The sequence below is a fragment of the Sebastes umbrosus genome, chromosome 3, assembly GCF_015220745.1.
Source record: "Sebastes umbrosus isolate fSebUmb1 chromosome 3, fSebUmb1.pri, whole genome shotgun sequence".
Lineage (NCBI taxonomy): Eukaryota > Metazoa > Chordata > Actinopteri > Perciformes > Sebastidae > Sebastes > Sebastes umbrosus.
The window spans coordinates 1,795,710-1,817,500 of NC_051271.1; the positions used below are offsets into that span (position 1 = coordinate 1,795,710).

The 21,791-nt window shown below is 40.3% G+C and overlaps 3 protein-coding genes across 3 annotated transcripts; 2 read left to right on the forward strand and 1 right to left on the reverse strand.

Moving 5' to 3' along the window:
- Positions 1 to 729: 729 nt before the first annotated feature.
- wdr83 (WD repeat domain containing 83) lies at positions 730 to 14,345 on the reverse strand. Its single transcript, XM_037765074.1, has 11 exons — positions 14,199 to 14,345; positions 12,747 to 12,857; positions 12,322 to 12,442; positions 12,062 to 12,167; positions 11,928 to 11,976; positions 11,525 to 11,651; positions 10,112 to 10,179; positions 9,876 to 9,984; positions 9,604 to 9,718; positions 7,355 to 8,294; positions 730 to 742 (listed from the first exon to the last, which is right to left on the reverse strand). Exons 2-10 carry the CDS (start codon positions 12,847 to 12,849, stop codon positions 8,136 to 8,138), a joined length of 957 nt encoding a protein of 318 aa, XP_037621002.1. The 5' UTR covers positions 12,850 to 12,857; positions 14,199 to 14,345; the 3' UTR covers positions 730 to 742; positions 7,355 to 8,135.
- Positions 5,257 to 6,680, forward strand: LOC119484865 (persephin). The gene is made up of 2 exons (XM_037764011.1): positions 5,257 to 5,335; positions 6,179 to 6,680. The coding sequence occupies exons 1-2, from the start codon at positions 5,257 to 5,259 to the stop codon at positions 6,643 to 6,645; spliced, it is 546 nt and encodes a 181-aa protein (XP_037619939.1). The 3' UTR covers positions 6,646 to 6,680.
- Positions 14,346 to 14,421: 76 nt separating the features above from the next.
- On the forward strand, positions 14,422 to 20,204 carry wdr83os (WD repeat domain 83 opposite strand). The gene is made up of 4 exons (XM_037765076.1): positions 14,422 to 14,614; positions 16,336 to 16,441; positions 18,073 to 18,170; positions 19,828 to 20,204. The coding sequence occupies exons 1-4, from the start codon at positions 14,562 to 14,564 to the stop codon at positions 19,892 to 19,894; spliced, it is 324 nt and encodes a 107-aa protein (XP_037621004.1). The 5' UTR covers positions 14,422 to 14,561; the 3' UTR covers positions 19,895 to 20,204.
- The last annotated feature ends 1,587 nt before the right edge of the window (positions 20,205 to 21,791 follow it).

Consider the following 21,791-nt stretch of genomic DNA (forward strand, 5'->3'; position numbering starts at 1 on the left):
TCTTGTGAGAAAGTCGGCAACACTGTGGACGTATTACTGAACGGGCCTAGCGGGCCCAGGCCCAAAGTGTCAGAGGCCCCCCCGGCCTTCATCTACAAGAGACACGTACCAACCAGGAAGAGACTCAAAATGACCACAAAGAAACATTAGACAACTACAGAGAGACACAAAAACACTACAAAGAGATGCAACACAACTACAAAGAAATGCAAAACAACTGCAAAGAGATGCAACACAACTGCAAAGAGACACGAAGAGACTCCCAATGACTATGAAAAGGGTCAAAACAACCACAAAGAGACACAAAATGTCAACAAAGAGACACAAAACACAAAACAACCACAAAGAGACACAATGCAAACACAAAGAGACGCAACACCAAAACAGCGGTAGATGACTGCTCATCGATGTGAATGTTTGTGTTGTCTGTAATGAATTGTGTTAAACATCATAAGATACTGTATATTAAAACTGAAGTCAAGTATTGCGGTAAAGTGTTGATCATATAAGAAGCGTCTACAGCCACGCCTGCATCTCTGTGAGGCTGTAATCAGGATTAACGCTAACAGCAACATGTTCACCATCTTAGTTTAGCGTGTTAACGTGATAACATTTGCTAATTAGCACTAAAACATAAAGTATAGCTTAAAGGGTCAGTGTGAAGGATTTGGTGGCATCTAATGGTGTGGTTGCAGATTGCAACCAACTTAGTATCCCTCCGCTCACTCCTCCCTTTCCAAGGCTGCGGTTACGTGAGTCACCGCGATAACGTGAGACACCGCGGTAACGTGAGTCACCGCGGTAACGTGAGTCACAGCGATAACGTGAGTAACCACGGTAACGCCATTCCCTCAGAGGCCATCCTTACCATGATAATAGAAGTCAGCCTCTGGGGACCAGGAGTAATTGTACATATTTCCATGCAGTCCATTGAGTAGGTGCTGAGATATTCCAGTCTGGACCAGTCATCCCTAGAGCCAAGCCGCCGGCGTGGCTAAAACCCTCACATGCTGTACATATAGTGGATCCCATAACCATATGATGTTGGTATCTGGGAGTTTATGTTGCCTCATATCCATCCGAAGGTGCCCTCCTTGTACTGTACTGTATAAAAATGTTTTGTCTTTCTTCCACTTTTTTACAGAAATTGATGCCACGTTCTTTCCATTCCTGTCCTCTGACAACTCTGGATTCCAGACTGGTTCTTTAGGCCGTAATCCCGTGGGATTGCTCTATCTCCACTGTATTTCTCCCACCACCTCCTCCGCTTTCCGTCTGTCTCTCGTTTGGCCTCCGTCCTCCTGTCTCTCTGAGAGCTGGAAGGAATGTCTTCAGGCCCTTTGAGCTTTTGTGTTCTTGTTTTCTGGGCAAATTACGATGCGCTCTGTGAGAAGGATTTTGCTTGCTTGTGGACAGCAGAGCTCTTATTGTTTTATGGAGGATGGTACCTGCCAAAATCAAAAATGAATTGATAAATAAATAAATATGTCATTAAATATAGCCATGAATTAATTAATAAAATGTGACATATATGGATTTTTTTGTTTTAATTTGCTTCTTTATATATTTACCTTTGTATTATTCTTCTGTTTAATTTTCCCTTTTATTTATTTATGTATTTATTTTTTTATTACATTTTAAATGTATTTATTTATAAAGAAATGTGTAAAGAAAAGTATAAAGAAAAGAATACAGATATGAATAAGTTTGGGGGAATAAATAATCATGCATAAATGAATAAATGCATAACTAAATAAATAAATAAATACATTTAAAAATTAATATAAAATTAATAAAGAATAAATAAATAAATGCAAACATAAATAAAAAAAATTAAAATGACTTGATAAATAACTAAATAAATAATAAAAGGGAAAATTAAACAGAGGAGTAAATAAATAAGGGAATTAATACAAAGATAAATAAATATATAAAGAAGCAAATTAAAACAGAAATATCAATTTATGTCACATTTTATCAATCAATTAATGGCTACATTTATTTTTAATATTATTTTTGCTACATTTAACTACATATTTATTCATTTATCAAGTAATTTTTTATTTATTTTTTATTTTATTTTGCCCAGTATAGTCATGTAAGGTCTTGCTCAAGGGCGCTTCACCTTGACTGTACTTACTGCAACCCCAGACTATAGAGGAACGCTCCAGTCTGGAGTCATAAAACTCACACGTGTTAGCTGGATTATAAAATAAATCTGTTGACATCCCATTTTGTGAGTCTTGAAAATATAGTTTTACCAATTGTAGTTCAAAAAGCAGATAGTAAAAGTAAGTTATCGAAATAGAGCTTGAAGAAACGAAACTGTTTTTGTGTAAAGTCAGAGTCAGACGTATCGAGAGGACTCTCGGTTATAACTGAGGAACAGCTCGGAGTCATTTTTCATTTTTAATGTCTAATTTAATGCCGTCTCAAAAACTTTATCCCCGAAAGAATTATTGAAATTCCCGGCAGTAAATTTCATGGCTCAGTATTTGTTCAAGATTTATGGATGATTCCTTAGTAATTCATATCAACAGAGCTATAATACATGAGAAATGGGCCTGTTTAAATATAATAAATAAACTTAAAAATCTCATTGGACACACAACTCATGTCTGAATATAACTAGCTGAAGCCAGGAGTCAGGCACGAACACAATGCAGTGGACGTAATATTCTTTGTTTTGATCACTGTATTAATCGCCTTAATAAATATACGTATTACTTGATTTACTCTTTTTTTAATCTACTTTTCTGTAATTCTTTAGCTTTTATTCTTTCGATTACTCACTTTCAGGTTCTAAATTGTTTGACTTGCTGTGTTTGGAGAAACTGCCTCAGTTTACATTTAACAGGCAATAAATGCACAGGATGCTACAATAGTCAGAGGAAACACTATAGTCAAAGACAACTGACCACACGAACTGTATTGTCTTAATTGAGTAATTCTTTTCTCCGATATCCAAGCAGGTAAAATCATTCAGTTAATAATTAGCACCATTTCCATTTGGCACACTCATATTATTGCTACAGGTTTTAACTGCTGTCAAAATGTTTTGGAATAAAATAAAATAATAAAATAAAATAAAATAAAATAAAATAAAATAAAATAAAATAAAATACAATTAAATACAATTAAATAAAGTTAAATTATCATCTTATCACTTTCTGTCTAGCACTATATTTATTTGTTAAACAGGTAGTAGGAGGAATATTATTATTACATGAATACATCGACCTTCCTTACAGACAATTAAATAAAACAGACAATTTAACCCCTTGTGCCTCACTTTTAAAAAGTTGCTCCGAAGTCCTTAGATAACTTAAAATGTCCGTGCCAAAAAACTGAATTTTCCACTTTCACTGAGTTGAAACTTTTAACCATCTTCAGTCCTGATCCTAACTACCAAATATTAATTCATTTTCTGAATTTTAACCCTTTAAATACCAGTTTGTTTACATAATGCTACTGTTGTTATGAAAAAGATAACACACGAAAATGAAACGATTCTCTGAATTGTTTTCGGGGATATGTAAGTAACATTGATTTTGATGCATTTTTATTTTTTTGTGCAGTGTCAGATTTAAAAAAGTCCCCTTCTTAAAACTGCTAAATACTTTACATTAATATTATTTTCCATTTTCACAGAGTTACTGTGAATCTTTTAACCAACTTCAGTCCTGATCCTAACTACCAAATATTTATTATTTTCAGAATTTTAACCCTTTAAAGACCAGTTTGTTTACATAACGTTAATGTTTTTTTAAATTATTTTTTGTAAACTAAATGCCAGGATTTCTTTCATAGTTTTTCACAGTTTTTTGTTCAGTAATCCAGGAATATAGCAGGTATTTGCCCCAGAGGGAAAACATGAGAAAATGGCTCAATCTGCTGGAAAATTGTTGTCGTTGTTGTTGTTTGTACGTCGGATGCCCAGAACCCGGAGGAGACCCACACGGACAGGGGGAGAACATGCAGACTCCACATAGAAAGGCCCTAATCTGCTGGAAAACAGTATAAACTACCATATTGAAGCCAGGGCTCCAGATTAAAAGCCTGATATAATAGAATACATGATTTTACGCAGTAATGGCCGTGGGATGTGTTTTTAATAAACCCTCATCTTGTTGTTGAGTATGTGTCTACTGCACCAAGCTGCTGGCCCGGTTGCCAGAGTTCTACCATCCTTGGTCTTATACGGTCAAACCCTTTCAATATGAATTTCAAAATGATGACAAATCTGAGTCCGATATAGAAGTCGAGCAGGACAGACGGGTCTAATTTCAAATGTTTAGCAGCTCACAAATTTGTTTCAGTTCTTATTTTCAGTTACATCAGCTTCTAAATAACACGGAGGTGTTTGACCCGTACCTGGATGGCAGAAACTGGGTCCAAATATGCTCACGAACTCCACTCAGCACCTGCTTAGGGCCCTATAACCGTTACATAATGCATATTCTACATATTCTAAATGTCAGACACACATTGCTGATGAAATCCCTTGATTTATGGAGCAGCTCAAGACGAGTCGCCCGTTGAGGAATGTCTGCTGAAACGGGCCCCGTTGTGTTCTAATTATAACCCGACCTCCCTTTTTACTTTTCTTTTATCGATCCTCAGAAGTACGATAAGAGAAGAGAATCAGAATACAACGTGGGCCTATTTTAAGACATTCCACAGTGACTCATCTTTAACCTTTTACATTTCCTGCATGGATCATCTCTGTGTTTGCGTATTGATAAAGTCTAATGAACGTATCTCTTGGCTCGCCTGCCTTTCCACTTCCGTGTCTGTCTAGCTACCTATCTACTGATTCATTTATCACACATAACTCTCAGCATCATCAACGTGACATCACTGTCCACTCCTTAGCAGCTTTATAGAAGCCCTGAAACCTCCGGGATAATCCATACCGTCAGGGGCCAACATCCTCTGGAAAAACATCTGGGGGGAAACTCAACAATAAGATTTACACCAATTAGATAATCTCAACGGGACAAATTCTAGGTCAAGCGCCCGCCTGCCCTCCTCCGCTCGCTGTCAGGCTCAGGTGAGTGGGATAGTCTGTTGGCAAGTAACGGGTTAGTGTCTGTCTCCCCCCTACACCTCCTCACCTCTTCCCTTCACCCCCCTTCATCTCCGAGGGCTATATATTGGAGGTTGCGACTCGCCTGCATCTTAAGCATCACTCGCACCCGCAGACATTCAAACGCAACACGAGTCTGGTTCAGACGGAGAGCAGACTCTATAGCCATGAGGTCCCTGTTGAAGCTGGTTGTGATTCTGTTTTGCGTCCAGAGGGGAGAGGGCCGCTGGCTGAGATCGCTGATTGGTGAGTACCGGCTGAAGGGAAGGTCGTGACCTATGACCTTTTGGATCAAATCTAATTTTTGCATGCTCTGAGAGCAATATGTTAAATATCGTGTCTAGACTTGTATATGTATCAGTTTAGACTTCCTCTTAAAGGTCCAGTGTGTAACATTTAGGGGGATCTATCAGCAGAAATAGAATATAATATTAATAATTATGTTTTCTTTAGTGTATAATCACCTGATAATAAGAATCACTGTGTTTTCGTTACCTTAGAATGAAACGTTTATATCTAGAGAGGGTCCTCTTCAAGGAGCTGGCCGCCATGTTTCTACAGTAGCCCAGAACGGACAAACCAAACACTGGCTCTAGAGAGGGACATTCGCATTTTCATGTTTTTGCGCCGGCCACCGTAGTTCTCCAACATGCCTGGCACGCGGGAGAAGTTTCAGTTGGTTGCAACCTCACCGCCACATCCTACACACTGCACCTTTAAAGGGGACATACTGTATCATGCTCATTTTCAGGTTTTGGGTTTCTACTAGAAGATGTTTGTTTTGCACCTTTAAGAAGTTATTCATTTTTATTTAAGACTATAAATAACTGAGGTTGTGTCTAGAAGGAAACCTCTTTCAGAACTTGCAAAAACTGTCATGAGTCTTGCTGCCCGACAACCGATCCTAACCTTAACCATTCAAGGTCAATGCTTCACGTTAACCATCTCCCGAAAGTTTCTCAATTTGTGCTTTACCTTGTAGACCTGACCAATAACTGGTGTCTCAGTGTGGACTGGGTCGAAGCTTGCTTTGTATTTTCATTCATTTTGTCCGTCAGATGTATATTTAACTCTTTCTGCCTTTTCCAGATCCAAAACAAGAAACAGCATCTCCACACTCGTCACCAAATGAAGACGAGAGAAACGGAGACGCAGCCGCAGAAGACGGCCGAACGGAAGCTTCTGGAGTCGGGCCGTCGCCCGATCCCGTCGCCCCGATCCCAGTCCGGTCACGTCGTTCCACTCCGGACTCCCAGTGCGGCCTGCGCTCAATCCTGCTGCAGGTTCGAAACCTCGGGCTCGGCTACGACTCGGACGAGACCGTCCTCTTCAAGTACTGCGGCGGGACGTGTCCCCACGTTCGCTCCAACCACGACCTCACCCTGACCAACCTGCTGCTCAGCGGGGTGCTGCCCCAACCGGCGCCCGGGGAGCTGTGGCACAACGCGCCCTGCTGCCGGCCCACCCACCACGAGGACATGGCCTTCCTCGATAACTCGCACCGCTGGCACAAGGTGGAGAAGCTGTCGGCGGCGGGCTGCAGCTGCGTCGGCTAGACGGTTGAGAGGGGGGAAGTGAGAGGGTCGGGGAGTGTTTCTATTGTAATGTCTGTAAATGAAGAGTTTTATTCCAAAGTGACAAACAATTTAAGCTATTTTCCTTTTGAAAACCTCGTGAATCCAGTTGTGTTGATTTAAATGTTAGACTTCATCTAATGGGCCTCAGTAGGATCAGAATTTTATTACTTTTGGCATTTAAAAAGCTACTCCCACAGCAGTCAAGCTAAAACATACGGCTGCTCTTCTTGGTCTAAAAGGGGAAACGTGAACGGAGACGTGATTCTACTACAAGCTACTTGACTATTTTTATAAATAAGCTGACAACACGTATTTATTTAAAGCCTTCAGTGCAATTCTGGGGTTAACAGTAGAATGGATTATATGTACGAAGCTGCGTAGATACAGACACCACGCAGTGAAGCTCTTTACAAGTCAGACTTATCCGTCAACACTTTTAAAACAAATGTATTTATGTAAGATAAGTTATTTATTTATTTGATTCCATTCTTTTGTCATACTGATTAACTTATTTTGTAATGTGTTGATTGAGTGTGCAGTTCCTAATAAAGATAAACTTGTACAGAACTAACCAGTGTTGGGTTATTAGTGAGTGTTATTAGTATCAAGAGAGAAATTACATCATTAATTTATGCAAGAAAATGTTTATTCAAGGTTTTGTACAAAAATATATGTTTTGCACACGTACAAAATCTGTGTGTTCACAGACACAGAAACTAAATGTGGGAGTAAGATCGCCACCATCAGAGGCCTGGACTAGGAAGCAGGATTAGTGAGGTAACTTCAGGTTTAACCCTTCAGGGTGTTTCTTCCTACGGCGGTGGTTCACTTTTTACTGAAGGGTAAATCGCCATGGTAACTGATGCTGAACAGCTAACCTGCACCGCCTACTGACCAATCAGAGCTCGGTGAGCCGATCGTATGATAATATTACACAAAGACGAAGACGTTACAGTCATAATCCAGACTAAAAACAACACAGTTTAAACTGACAGATGCAGAAAGGACATCTGGCTGGATGCTGAGGGTGTTTACCGCTTTGGATTATGTTTTTATATTTATTTTTTTACTCGTTCTCAAGTCCGTTTCACACCGCCGGAGACGGGGACGCAGCTGACAGAAGGCTGAAATAGTCATACACGCCACAACATTATCAATATCATAACATAAACTACTGTAATCTAATCATCCATTATGCTCTGAAAGCTTTTATAACATCACTGCCCCATCTAGACGACTATATCTGACTTTTAAATATTCCGTTAAATTAATAAACCTGTTAATTTACGCATTCGCACATCGGGAGTTTCTTCTTTTGCCAGCTGTCCTTCCTGCATTTGGCAGCTTCAACTGTGTTACTTTAAGTCTGACTATGTGTTTAACTTCTTGGTATTTGTCTAATATAATAGTTTGCTCAAAAATGAACCTTCTCAGCATGCACACGTAGCTTCTGACTACTTCCACCGTCTCTACGTGGCCATGGCGTCCTCCTCCTCCGTCTCCTCGGGCTCCGCCCCCCACACCTGGACGCGTCCCTCCATTGCTGTGAGGAGGCAGGTGTCTGTGTGGTGGAAGGACAACGACTGGACCACGGCTTTCCCCACCGGCAGTTTCAACGACAAAGATCCCTGGAGGCCAGGAAAACAAACACATGCTTTCAGAACGCTTTCTATATCTGTTTCTAACACAACGTTAGAACATACCTGTCTGAAGTTTGGTGGACGAATGTCTAATTTTGGAGGACTTATTGATTTCATGTGCTGGTGGGATGTAACTCGGAGGTTACAGGCTTCTGTCCTGTATGATAGTGAGCTGTTTAGTATCCGTGGACGTTTGAACTGAATGCCAACTAGCTCCTTCTTTTGTCTGTGTTTGTCTATTTAAAGGGATAGTTCCTAGAGTACATTTTACAAGTCTTGCCATTTTTTGAGAAACCCACTACATATATTCATTATTATCATTATTTTATTTATTTACTTTTTAAAATATATTTTTCTTTAGATATATATATATATTTTTTTCTTTTCTTTATATATATATATACATATGTATATATGTATATATATATACATATATATATATATATATATATATATATATGTATACATATATATATATATATATGTATATATATATACATATATATATATATATATATATGTATACATATATATATATATATATATATGTATACATATATATATATACATATATATATATATATATATATATATATATATATATATGTATACATATATATAGAAAAATTAAATCATCATATCATATCTATCAATGTTCTATTTCCTTTATTTTATTTATATATGTTAATATTAAGTTGTATTATAGATATTTCCTCTGCATTGTCTATAATTTTAACTTTATTTATCGAACATTTTGAATATATCTTCCAGTTGGCTTTCACACCTGATGCGAACTGTGCCCGAGTACACATGATCCGTACTCGAGACCACCTTTTCAAGTGGACTCGAGGCACAGATCGACTTACCGTGCCCGAGTACACATGATCCGGTATGGAGCGTTCACACTAATCAAACGAACTGGACTTTGGAGACAAGTGCACCCTCACAGATTGAGGCAGCGGTAGACCAGCAACTCCTGTGTTTTCCGAGGTAAAATTACTGTTTTTGTCAAAGGAGTCTGGTGGCTTCGGAAAGGGCTGTCTGACGGCGAGGTAAAGTGGTGAAAATATTCTAAATATAGCGTACACTCAAACAGCAGTACATTGCTTTGCTCCCATGCTGGTACTCCTGTCTGCTTCTACTAACTCCATCTACTGTAGGTAATACACTCACTATGGAGAAGTAGCTCTTATGACCCCACTGAGAAACACCTGAACTCCCTTTAAGTTCCCTTTAAGTTCTGTAAAATACTTTATGTTTAATGCACTATGAACATAAATGTCAGCAGACACTTCACCTCCACCAGGTCCCAGCAGTAGACGTGACCGTCCTCAGAGCAGCTCAGAACGTGGGTATCTTTATTGGACAGGCAGCAGTCCAGCTTATAGCCCTTCATCTTGTGTCCCGTATACCTGAGTGAAACAAACAAACACAATAAACATCATAACAACGGGAGTCTGTGTGCCATTTTTTACAATTAGATCTTTTTTTTGGGGATTAGTTGACTGGTAAGTGAAGCCATGATCGGGGGGGTACACCACACTGTAGATGAGACTGAACAGCACTCACTCTCCCAGCATCTCCCCGGTGCTCTTGTCCAGCAGCCGGACGGTTGAATCCAGACTGGAGCTCAGAGTGCACTGACCGTCCTGACTGAAGCACACACACGTGATTGGACCTGCAACACACAAACAAGTTCCACGGTCTCTGTATATTCTACCACTTCTACTGATGAAAACAGTAAAAGTTATTGTTATACTCTTAATGAATGCTGAACATGTATCGTGAAATAGAAGATCACTTACTGCTGATGAAGTCAACATGCAGCTGTCCCATTCTCAGGTCGTAGCGCCGCACTCGGCCATCCACCGACCTGAACAACACAAGTCAACCGTCACATGCATAGAAATTCAGGGATCTGAAGGAATTTAACTGCACAAACAATGTGCAGAGAAAGAAATAATTTACCTCCTGCCAATATACTAAAAATGTTCTTGGACGGATAGATTAAGACAAATTTGTTTTTGAAATTTGAGGAATTTTGTATTTTTTCTTTTTCACATTCTTGAACGGTGAACATCGTGGTTTAGTTTTGGATCGACGCCGGGGCGGACGGTTGGTTTACGTGATTGATAGAGTATTGATGGATTAGTATAGACGTGGGGTGGGTGCTTCTTCCTACTTCATTTCAGACATGAAATGTTGGTTTATATACTGTATATGTTCAACGTTATTTGTTGGTTTTGTTTTTTACATATAAATCTTATTCTTATTTTTTAAATGTTCGAAATGAAGTATATTCAATACAATTCAATTGTTTTCAAACACATCTAGTCCAACAGGTAGCGAGGTAAGGTAAGGGAAGATAAAACTGTGGATACATTGGGCCTCATGTAAGAAACACTCGTACGAACAGGTTCGCTTTTAAGTGGCTTGTAGAACTCGTCACATTTTCTCGTGACTTTTCTCTCAGGTCCGAACACTATTTACGAGTCCTCCAGACCCGTCGTAGGAGTCATGTGCTGCTGTTATCCAAACCTACGTTTTTCACCGATGGATCGTATCTATATTTCATTACTTTAAAGCAATTTTGAGTTTGAAAATCATATATAAATTACACTTCATAATTATGTTGACATTATCCTGTTTGACTCTGCAATTCGAATTATAGTATAATTTTAACTGTATTAATATGGCCTAAAGAGCTCATCATTAACTTAAATTGGCCATTGATGCTATTATATAACACTACAATACCAATATGATCATCTCAAAGTGCAAAACTACTTAAATGATGCACTAATTGACGGTTAATTTGTGTCTGTATATAATAAGGTCAACAGGAAGTGGAACCGGGCGCGTCGCAGCTGACTTACAGATGAATGGGGCAGGACGCGTAGCCTTATAATGGTATCATTGGGGTGTTAATTATGCTAATTTACAATTTTTCATTAACGAGCGCTCATTTACACACATGTGGCGTTCATCATGTTTACGCAGTTATCTGAAGTTAGGAGCGTTTCCTGTATCTGACGTGGCTCACCTCGTACGAGGCTCAACGTCTTTCTTTGCTTCCAGTACAAATCTAAACTAAGCTGCAGTCTGAGTGAGCAGGAGATATACTGTAAGAGATTTGTAATCAATATAATCTTAAGATTAACTCCAACACTGTAGATGACTTATATTGTCTTTCATGGTGAAATGTTTACTGTGCTGACCCGGTGAGCAGCTCGTGTTGCATCACTTTCAGGCTGCTGACGCCGTCCGTAGCCTCGTCTAGAACCTGGATGGGCTCGAATCTTCTGGACCTGGTGTCCCAGCACCGGACTGTCCCGTCTATAGACCCTGGATGAGGAGAAAAACACAGAAAACACACACATGCACCATAAATAAATGAGAATACACATTTATTGACACAATTAGAATCAGTTGATGATCAGTACCAGTGTTGATGAGTTGGTCACAATTTAACATCAATAATACAGACTAAGAAACAAACAAAGACAACTCAATGTTCAAGTGGCAAGATATTTCACATAATACACGTCGACTATCCAAGATATTTCACACAGTGTATACTGAATTATGTATTGTAGACGTTTTACACGGGTGAAGACTCACCAGACAAGATGACGGTTGCCTCCTCGTTGAACTGGACACAGTTGACTTTCTGTGAGCAGAACATGTATGAGTGAGATATCAAAAACTGAAAGAAAGAACAAATAAACCAAAAGTACGGAGACAGCAGAACTGACCCCTGCGTGACCTCTGAGTTTGCGTGTGACCTGGCCCGTGGCGACATCCCACAGGATCACAGTCTTATCCGAGCTGCAGGAGCACAGCTGGCTGTTGTCAAAGGAACTGTTGAAACAACCAATGAGAGACAAAACACTCTTTCTTCATGTGCTTACAACTTAAACTCATTTATCGTGCAGCGTGATGCTATATTGCTGAATCAGCCTCCTTCCTGAGGAGGAGGAGGAAAAGGAGGAGGAGGCTGTGACGATTCTCTCACCCATCGGCATCCAGAACCTCGTATCCGTGGCCGCTGTACGTCTTCAGCAGCGTGCCTCGGCTCACGCTCCACAGCTTCAGAGATTTGTCACTGCCACAAGACAGCAGGTAGTTCCCGTCAGCTGACCGAGCAGGAGAGACACGAGACAGAGGCAGGTATAAGCTAATGACATGTCATGGATGACTCGTGATGACTCACATGGAGAGTTCACACAAGATAAGATAAGATAAGATAAGATAAGATAAGATAAGATAAGATAAGATAAGATAAGATAAGATAAGATAAGATAACTCTTTATTAATCCCCCTCAAATCTTGGACATCAGTTTAAACCAGATATTTCTCATTAAATGCAAGCTACTTCATGTCCATATCTCAACAGTCTCATCAACATTATGGTGATAAATATGTTTGGTTCTTTCTCACCGTTGAAGCGGACAGCCCTAACGGCTCCTTGCTGACAGTCGATGGTCCTGAGCAGGTGTTGAGGGAGCTGAGGAGCCTGAGGTCTGGGCTCAGGGAACGCCATCACATAACCTGAGTGGAAAAACACAAAGATGTGAGATACACTACCAACTCCCCCTTCATGACAGTTAGTCAGTTCAGTAGTTTGGTAAAGTTGGAAAGATATTCACATATTTGAACTTCCCGGAGCAATAACTCATAAGCCAAACGTTGTTAAAACATAAAAGATGGCTCTTTCTAACAGTAGTAAGGCAGACAACGAGCTACAACCTCATTTTAATCAAAACGAGCCGTCCTCCGAGCTGGACACATAACATTGGTCTCAACCATGAAGAGTGAAGTGATTTTGGTGGTGCTACACTGTACAAGACTGAAGTTATTGAATATTTTTCCCATTAAAAAATTCACCAAAATTATGCAAAAGCTAATTTCTCCAAAAATAAGTGTTGTAGTATATTCAGGAAGTGGCCATTGATGTGTGAAGTGATCTTGGTGGTACTACCTTTTATAACAGTAAAATTATTGAATATTTTTCCCATTAAAAAAATCACCAAAAATATGTAAAATCATATTTTTCCAAAGTAAGTACTGTAGTATAACCAGGAAGAGACCATTGATGCGTGAAGACATTTTGGTGGCACTACACGTTATAACCATGAAGTTATTGAATATTTTTTGCAATAAAAATTCACCAAAATTATACAAAATCTACTTTTTCCAACAAACAGGATACCATTGATGTGTGAAGTGATCTTGGTGGTACTACACTTTATAACAGTAATATTACTGAATATTTATCCCATTAAAAAAAATCACCAAAATTATGCAAAATCATATTTTTTAGTATTATTTTTTGCCACATGAAAATGAATGCACTTCATTAGCTTACTCAAATGAAACTAGTTATAACGTTACATTTTGGTCTAGTTACTAGCTTTAACGGTTACTGGTTTTAACAGTTATTAGTTTTAACAGTTACTAGTTTTAACGGTTACTGGTTTTAACAGTTACTAGCTTTAACGGTTACTGGTTTTAACAGTTACTAGTTTTAACAGTTACTGGTTTTAACAGTTACTAGTTTTAACAGTTACTGGTTTTAACGGTTACTGGTTTTAACGGTTACTGGTTTTAACAGTTACTAGTTTTAACGGTTACTGGTTTTAACGGTTACTGGTTTTAACGGTTACTGGTTTTAACAGTTACTAGCTTTAACGGTTACTGGTTTTAACAGTTACTAGTTTTAACAGTTACTGGTTTTAACAGTTACTAGCTTTAACAGTTACTGGTTTTAACAGTTACTGGTTTTAACAGTTACTGGTTTTAACAGTTACTGGTTTTAACAGAATTAGCATGTTATGCTAACATTGTTATGCTATTACCTTTCTGTGCTACTTAGCTACTTATTTAACTTACTTTATCCGAGTTCAGCTTCAGTGGAGTGCCATGTTTGTCCTCCTGGTGCCGTTAATATTCATAATAATAGTAGATATGATGAGTTTATAACATCAACAGCTTCATTCATTCAGTTCAGCCACCATGTTGGCTGCTACGCGCAATGCACTCTGGGATCAGAAATACTCCTGTCAAAATAAAAGTCTGAAAACCTTCCCCCTAGTTTAATCCTGGCCTTTGCGTTACGTTGCGCTTTTGTTTTGAAACTCACCGGATATGAGTACACGGCTCTGCTCTGTTCATGAAGACGCTGCTGAGCTGCGTTAGCTCCTCTGAGTTCAGATAAATCTCTTTATTACACTAATACCCTCTTTTACCCGGGATATGATGACTACCAACAACACGGCGGACCCGAGGCGACACAATAAGATCTTAAGGTGATTTAATACACAAAACTACAAGATGATACCGATGGGATTAACCTAGCTAACCGCTATTAGCCATGCTAACAGCTAACAGCTAACAGGCTAACAGGCTAACAGCTAACAGGCTAACAGCTAACTATCTAACAGCTAACAGGCTAACAGCTAACAGCTAACTAGCTAACAGGCTAACAGGCTAACAGCTAACAGGCTAACAGGCTAACAGCTAACAGGCTAACAGCTAACAGGCTAACAGCTAACAGGCTAACAGCTAACAGGCTAACAGCTAACTATCTAACAGCTATCTAGCTAACAAGCTAACTGGCTAACAGGCTAACAGCTAACATGCTAACAGCTAACAGGCTAACAGCTAACAGGCTAACAGCTAACAGGCTAACAGCTAACAGGCTAACAGGCTAACAGCTAACAGGCTAACAGCTAACAGGCTAACAGCTAACAGGCTAACAGCTAACTATCTAACAGCTATCTAGCTAACAAGCTAACTGGCTAACAGGCTAACAGCTAACATGCTAACAGCTAACAGGCTAACAGCTAACTAGCTAACAGGCTAACAGCTAACAGGCTAACAGCTAACAAGCTAACAGCTAACAGGCTAACAGGCTAACAGCTAACAGGCTAACAGCTAACAGCTAACTGGCTAGCAGCTAACTAGCTAACAGGCTAACAGCTAACAGGCTAACAGCTAACAGGCTAACAGCTAACAGGCTAACAGCTATCTAGCTAACAAGCTAACTGGCTAACAGGCTAACAGCTAACATGCTAACAGCTAACAGGCTAACAGCTAACTAGCTAACAGGCTAACAGCTAACAGGCTAACAGCTAACAAGCTAACAGCTAACAGGCTAACAGGCTAACAGCTAACAGGCTAACAGCTAACAGCTAACTGGCTAGCAGCTAACTAGCTAACAGGCTAACAGCTAACTGGCTAGCTAGCTAACTAGCTAACAGGCTAACAGCTAACAGGCTAACAGCTAACAAGCTAACAGCTAACAGGCTAACAGCTAACAGGCTAACAGCTAACTGGCTAGCAGCTAACTAGCTAACAGGCTAACAGCTAACAGGCTAACAGCTAACTGGCTAGCAGCTAACTAGCTAACAGGCTAACAGCTAACTGGCTAGCAGCTAACTAGCTAAAAGGCTAACAGGCTAACAGCTAACATCATAAACTACTCATGGAAACAAAGTGTTTTATCATTTTAAATTGAAACAAAAGGCTTGTTGTTGTCTGGAAGGGGATTACTGAAGAAGTACACAGTAAAGGTAGTTCACAGTATTTGAGTAAGTAGTCTATGAAGTACTAAATCTAAATATTAAACTACTGTTCTGTTCCTTAATCACAAATCATGGATCTGAAACCACACGCACCGTCTTTTACTTTGAAATCTGGACCGGAAGTATGACTTTATTCTCATAATATTACGACTCTATTCTCGAAATGTCAGATTTCTTTATCCTGCCCTAATACTCCGTGGTAAGACTTCAGTAAATCCCTGCAGCCAGGTTCTGAAATGTGGTGACCTTTCCAGATAGGTGGAGGCTGTTAGCAGGAGAGTAACGCCCACCACGGTGGTGATAAACAAGCACCTATGGGTGTAATGTGATATGTAGTAGTAATAGTAACATAGGACCAGTGGTGTAACAGTGCAGACAGAAGTCAGTGCTTGTTATATTGGTTATTGGTTGTTTTTGGTTGTAATATGTTTGTGGTGTTGCAGGTACAAGCCTCCAAGCACAGAGGCCAATCCCACTCTGGAGGACCCCACGCCTGACTACATGAACCTGCTCGGCATGATCTTCAGCATGTGTGGGCTGATGCTCAAGGTGACCTACACACACACACACACAGCCTCACATTAAACCTCTCCTCTCTCCCTTGTCCTCTGCCTCTGTGTACGTCTACATGTGATTGTGTGGCCACTCTAAAGGGGTGAATGGTAGACCTTGGTCCAGCCCAATCTCTCCATTTAGAAGATTAAAGGTAAACTCACCTTTCAGATGAAAGGATGAAGGGCAGCTTTTGACTTTCAGCTCTAAGGACACAATACAGGAAACAAAGAGGGGACAGCAGCAGGCTCATGTGGTGCAACAGTCCAATAGTCCATCATTTACTTAACCCTCTGAGATCCACAATAGAGCCGGTTTAGTCTTCTTTAGGGGGGTCCAGGGGTCTTTAGGGGGAGATAGCAGGTCAACGGTAGATGTCACATAGAAGTGGTGAACATCATCTGAAAGCTGGGAGCCTGAAGATTAATTTGAGATGCAGCTCAGCACTGTGTGTCAAGTTCTTCTAGTCATAAATCAGAAATAAACATGAATTAATTGTGAGAGTGTATAAGGTTTTAGAACCCATACACGGGATGGCATTCCTGTACAGAACTTCTCTGCCCCTAGTCCAGCTCTAGGCCTCTTATATACTCAGGACAATTGCTTTGAACTGTTTCACGAGGCTAGTGGGTAAGGGAGCTCCAAAGCTTTGGAATAATCTTCTGCGTTCTATCAAATGTTCCTCCTCCATTGACACTTTTAAGACACACCTCAAGACATACTTATTCTCAATGGCCTTTGCTCTTAGTGGTTATAATGTTTTAGTAAACTCTTATTTTTATAAATTGCTCTGGCAAGTTTTATTCTGTTTGCCTTGTATTTTATCCATTGTATTCTATTGTTATTTTGTTGATGATATTTTACTCGCTGTTCACTTTAACTCGTACAGCACTTGGTCAGCTCCAGTTGTTATTGAACGTGCTGTACAAATGTACTTGACTTCAGAATATCTTTATCTTTGGAGTTGTGTTGTCCTGTTTGGGAATTTTGTAGGGGTGATACCAGGGAATGAAATCAGCACCTGCCACCTGCCAAATACAGGGTAAATGTTGGCTGTGGCAGGCACAAATTTCAGGTCACCATGGCTTTCCTTATAATAAGAAATATTATATTAAGATATTTGAGCCGCATAAAATCATTTGATGGGTTTACAGTCCTGCGTCTTTTTTTTGTCAGAGCATTGGATTTATTGATTGCTGTCGGGGTGTAACGAAAATTTCAACAAATATAAAAACTCTAGCTTTAAGGTTTCATGATATAGTCCATATTTCTACTGTCTTAACATATCTAAAGCGTTCTACATAGATTTCAAAAGTGGCAGACAAAAAAATTGAGTGCCCGGTAGAAATGTTCAGTGGCAGGTGAGGAACAAATAAATTTCAGACCCTGTGTGATCCACCACGTTACGCGTCTTTGTATACTGGCCGGGATACGGGCAGTTTCCAAATGACACCATTTTGAACTGAAGGTCATCATGTACTCATTGATTCAGTGCCATTTATCACTAACTATGCTGTTGTCCAGCTGTCTCCCAAGTCTTCATCTATCTTCAAAGTATATAGATTTACATGTTGGCCTTTAACAACACGAGCGTGTGCAGCTAACCATCTGTAACCTGTGTGTTTCAGCTGAAGTGGTGTGCCTGGATCGCAGTCTACTGCTCTTTCATCAGCTTTGCAAACTCCAGAAGCTCGGAGGACACCAAACAGATGATGAGCAGCTTCATGTGAGTATACGCCACCATGTGTTGATGCATACAGGATGCACTACTATGTGTGTCCTCATTGTGAACCATTGTTACACTAATGTATGTTGAACTTGAATACCTATATCTTTACTGTCTGGTATTGGGGATGTGTCTCTCCTCTCTGTTGCAGAGGAACGGGCTAATGAAGGGACTAACGTGAATTATTCAGCTTTAAATCTGTAGGTTGGACTCTCTTCTGTCTGCCACTGAGACTTTAGATGAGCCAACTCTAATGTCCAAAAGCTTTTAACTGTGTGACCTCCAGGGGTGGTACACTTCCATTTGCTTATAAAAGAGTACTACAGTAGGGCACCCGTCCAGGCCTCGCAGACACATTTGCAATGAGGAAAAAAACCTCGTGGTCCATCGTCTAGATGAGGTCGTATTAAAGACGAGCATGATGCACTCATAGTTTAGTAACGTGAAATGTTTGGCTCAGCAAGTAATGTCAGACAGTGAACTTAATGCACCGGCCTGGTGTGCACAGAAGAAGCTGGTTCAAGGCCAGTTTTAGGACATTTGTTAATAGCCAAGATATGATGTAAGAATCCCGCAGTTATTAAACAAAGGTGAGTGCCGATACAGGATGGAAGAGCCGTGGAGGGCAGGTATGTCATCTGGGTTATCAGGTGAAGCTGCCTTCATTCCCTCAGTGGCTTCTCATGGCTCAGGGATTAACTCTCTTTACCTGCATCGCTGCTGATCAGACATGATAATACGTCATCGTTTCATAATACGTCAGCAAAATATCTTGTTGAATTGGAGTGTGTTTTTTACATATTCAGAGAAATAACTCACAAATCTTCGAGATAATAAAGTCATACATTTAAACTCGTGGAAATAGTGGAGTGTTAAACCGTGGTAACGTCAGCCGCCATCTGAATGTCGTTAGGATGGTAAGGATGGCATCTGTGCGAGGCGAAGGTCCTGAAAGATACAAATTAGGGCTGTCAATTGATTAAAATATTAATCGCACATTTTTTATCTGTTCAAAATGAACCTTAAAGGGAGATTTGTCAAGTATTTAATACTCTTATCAACATGGGAGTGGACAAATATGCTGCTTTATGCAAATGTATGTATATATTTATTATTGTAAATCAATTAACAACACATTCAAATCATAACATGGAAAACTGCAGCCCAACAGGCAACAACAGCTGTCAGTGTGTCAGTGTGCTGACTTGACTATGACTTGCCCCAAACTGCATGTGATTATCATAAAGTGGGCATGTCTGTAAAGGGGAGACTCGTGGGTACCCATAAAACCCATTTACATTCACTGATCTGGAGGTCAGAGGTCAAGGGACCCCTTTGAACATGGACATGACAGTTTTTCTTCACCATAATGTAGTTTGGAGCGTTATTTAACCTCCTTTACGACAGGCTAGTATGACATGTTGGTACCGATGGATTCATCAGGTTTTCTAGTTTCATAAGATGCCACTGAGCTGCTACAACCTAAAAATGTGTTAATTCTTTACTCAATGCTTTCTTTACTTGCAATAAATGCCATAATAAATTACGCATTTTCTCCAACATGTATGGATTACCACGAAATTCATTAAACGGAGGTAAGATGTTTCAGTTTGACTTTAAAACTAAGATCTCCTCCCGTTCTCTGTGCCGCCTGCAGGCTGTCCATCTCAGCAGTTGTGATGTCCTACCTCCAGAACCCACAGCCGATGTCACCGCCATGGTAACCGAGGGCCAATCGCAGAAGAGCGTAGAATCGGTGGATGCCGGCGTTAGTGACGAAACAGCTGATTGGCCCCTCTGGCCCTCATCGTTGAGGAAAACCAGAGACGGAAAGGAAGATAATATCATAGACGGAGAAGGAAAGAGGAGACACATGACCAGGAGGGGTTGGACAGTAACGAGGACACTACGTCAAAGACGGAGACATCTTTTACTGCGCTCTCATGTTTTTCTCTTATCAACCTTTTCTAAGTTTGTTTGTTGATGAAATCTGTTGCAGGATGTCATAAATAAAGTTGTAGGATTTTAAAGGAGCTGCTTGCTTCTATTTGTCATTGGAAGAACATGTTAATACGATGTAACAGTAACTTGTATTTACTGTTTTATCAAATTAAATCTTGGATTCTCGTATTTTTCTGAAGCGCCAATCTGATTTCGTGCTAAATAACAAAGTGTCTTAAAAGCAAACACTAATGTCTCTCCCAGTAAAGGTGCTCGTTCAGTTACATTTACTTTATTTCACCATGATAATTGAATAATTGAGTGTTTGATGCTCAAAATCTCCTGGGAGATGACCCCCAGACCATGGGTGCCGGAAATAGGAGGGCCAAGGGGCCATTGGCCCCCCTACTTTACAGCCATGTCCCGCTTTCTTTTTAAGGTCACCAATCACTATCGCCGCAAATGCCCGTTTACTGCAACACGGTAAAAAGACATTTCAGTCATTCCCGTGCACCCCGTGCATGTCCAGACTGGAGGCTCCTCCTCATGGCTCTGTTTTCAGGCTTTAGTAAATCTAGTCCGTGACGGGAGACTTTGACCAATCACAGGTCATTTTAGAGAGAGAGCGTTCCTATTGGCTGTGCTCCGGTCATGTGACCAGATCTTGGCGTTCCTTCAACAGATTTCACAATGGCGGCCGCGTCACAAACTTTTAAATTTTACAGCTAAACCGTGCACTACAAGATGATTCTGAAAACGTGAGGAGAGAAATAGGCATTAACGTTACAGAATATTGATTAATATTTGATCAACGCTGCCTAGTTTGACCGTTTGGTCGGAGTTCACGAGTGATTGACAGGCGGCTCTCATAGACGGCAGCTGGACAGCAGACCTCAGATCAGCTCTTAATGCTTGTTTTCGTCCGGTCTGTGAAATCTTGCCGATGCCGTTAGGAGCACCGGAGGACACAGAAGGAACGTGATTTTTTTCAGGTGTTGCTTTTTTATAGAAATAAATTTTTTTAATCATATTTGCTACAATCTCACGTACTACAGCTTTAATCTGGTCAGCAGCTGTCTGCACGGCTCCGTCGCAGCTGAGTCCCACGTTTTTTTTTACAAAAAATATGTAAACGTGAGGTTGATGCCCAATAAAAAAAAGCACTGAGTAATATATTTATCCACGTTTTGCAATCTACCTCGAGTGTAGAAATGTCACATTGTCATTATAGCGGCTGAGCCGTCTCAAAGGTCTGATCCTAGAAGCGCCTCTGGCACAGATTTCCTCCATATTGGAGTTTTTATGGTGTGCATTCATGTGTTCTGTAGCACACACATCAGCAGACATCGATCCGGTGAGAGGTTTCCCTCATCTGCTGTTACATGTGCCTGAGGTCTATCCCCCTCCAGCCTCTCATCTCCCTCCTCTACAACACATGCACACATTAAGTGTTTGTGTGTGTGCTGATGACGGAGCAGAAGTTGGGGAGTCAGCTGGATGTGGGTCTGATTTAGTGGCGTATAACTCATCATGTCTCCCCAGGCCTGGCTACTACTCGGGCCGCTTGGCTTGCAGCCACCAGTTTCAGCAAACTCCGGTGGATTTTCTCCTGATGTCGTCCTGACTCACACTCTTAAACAACTCCCTTTATCCCATTGTTGTCCCAGTCATAATGCTACA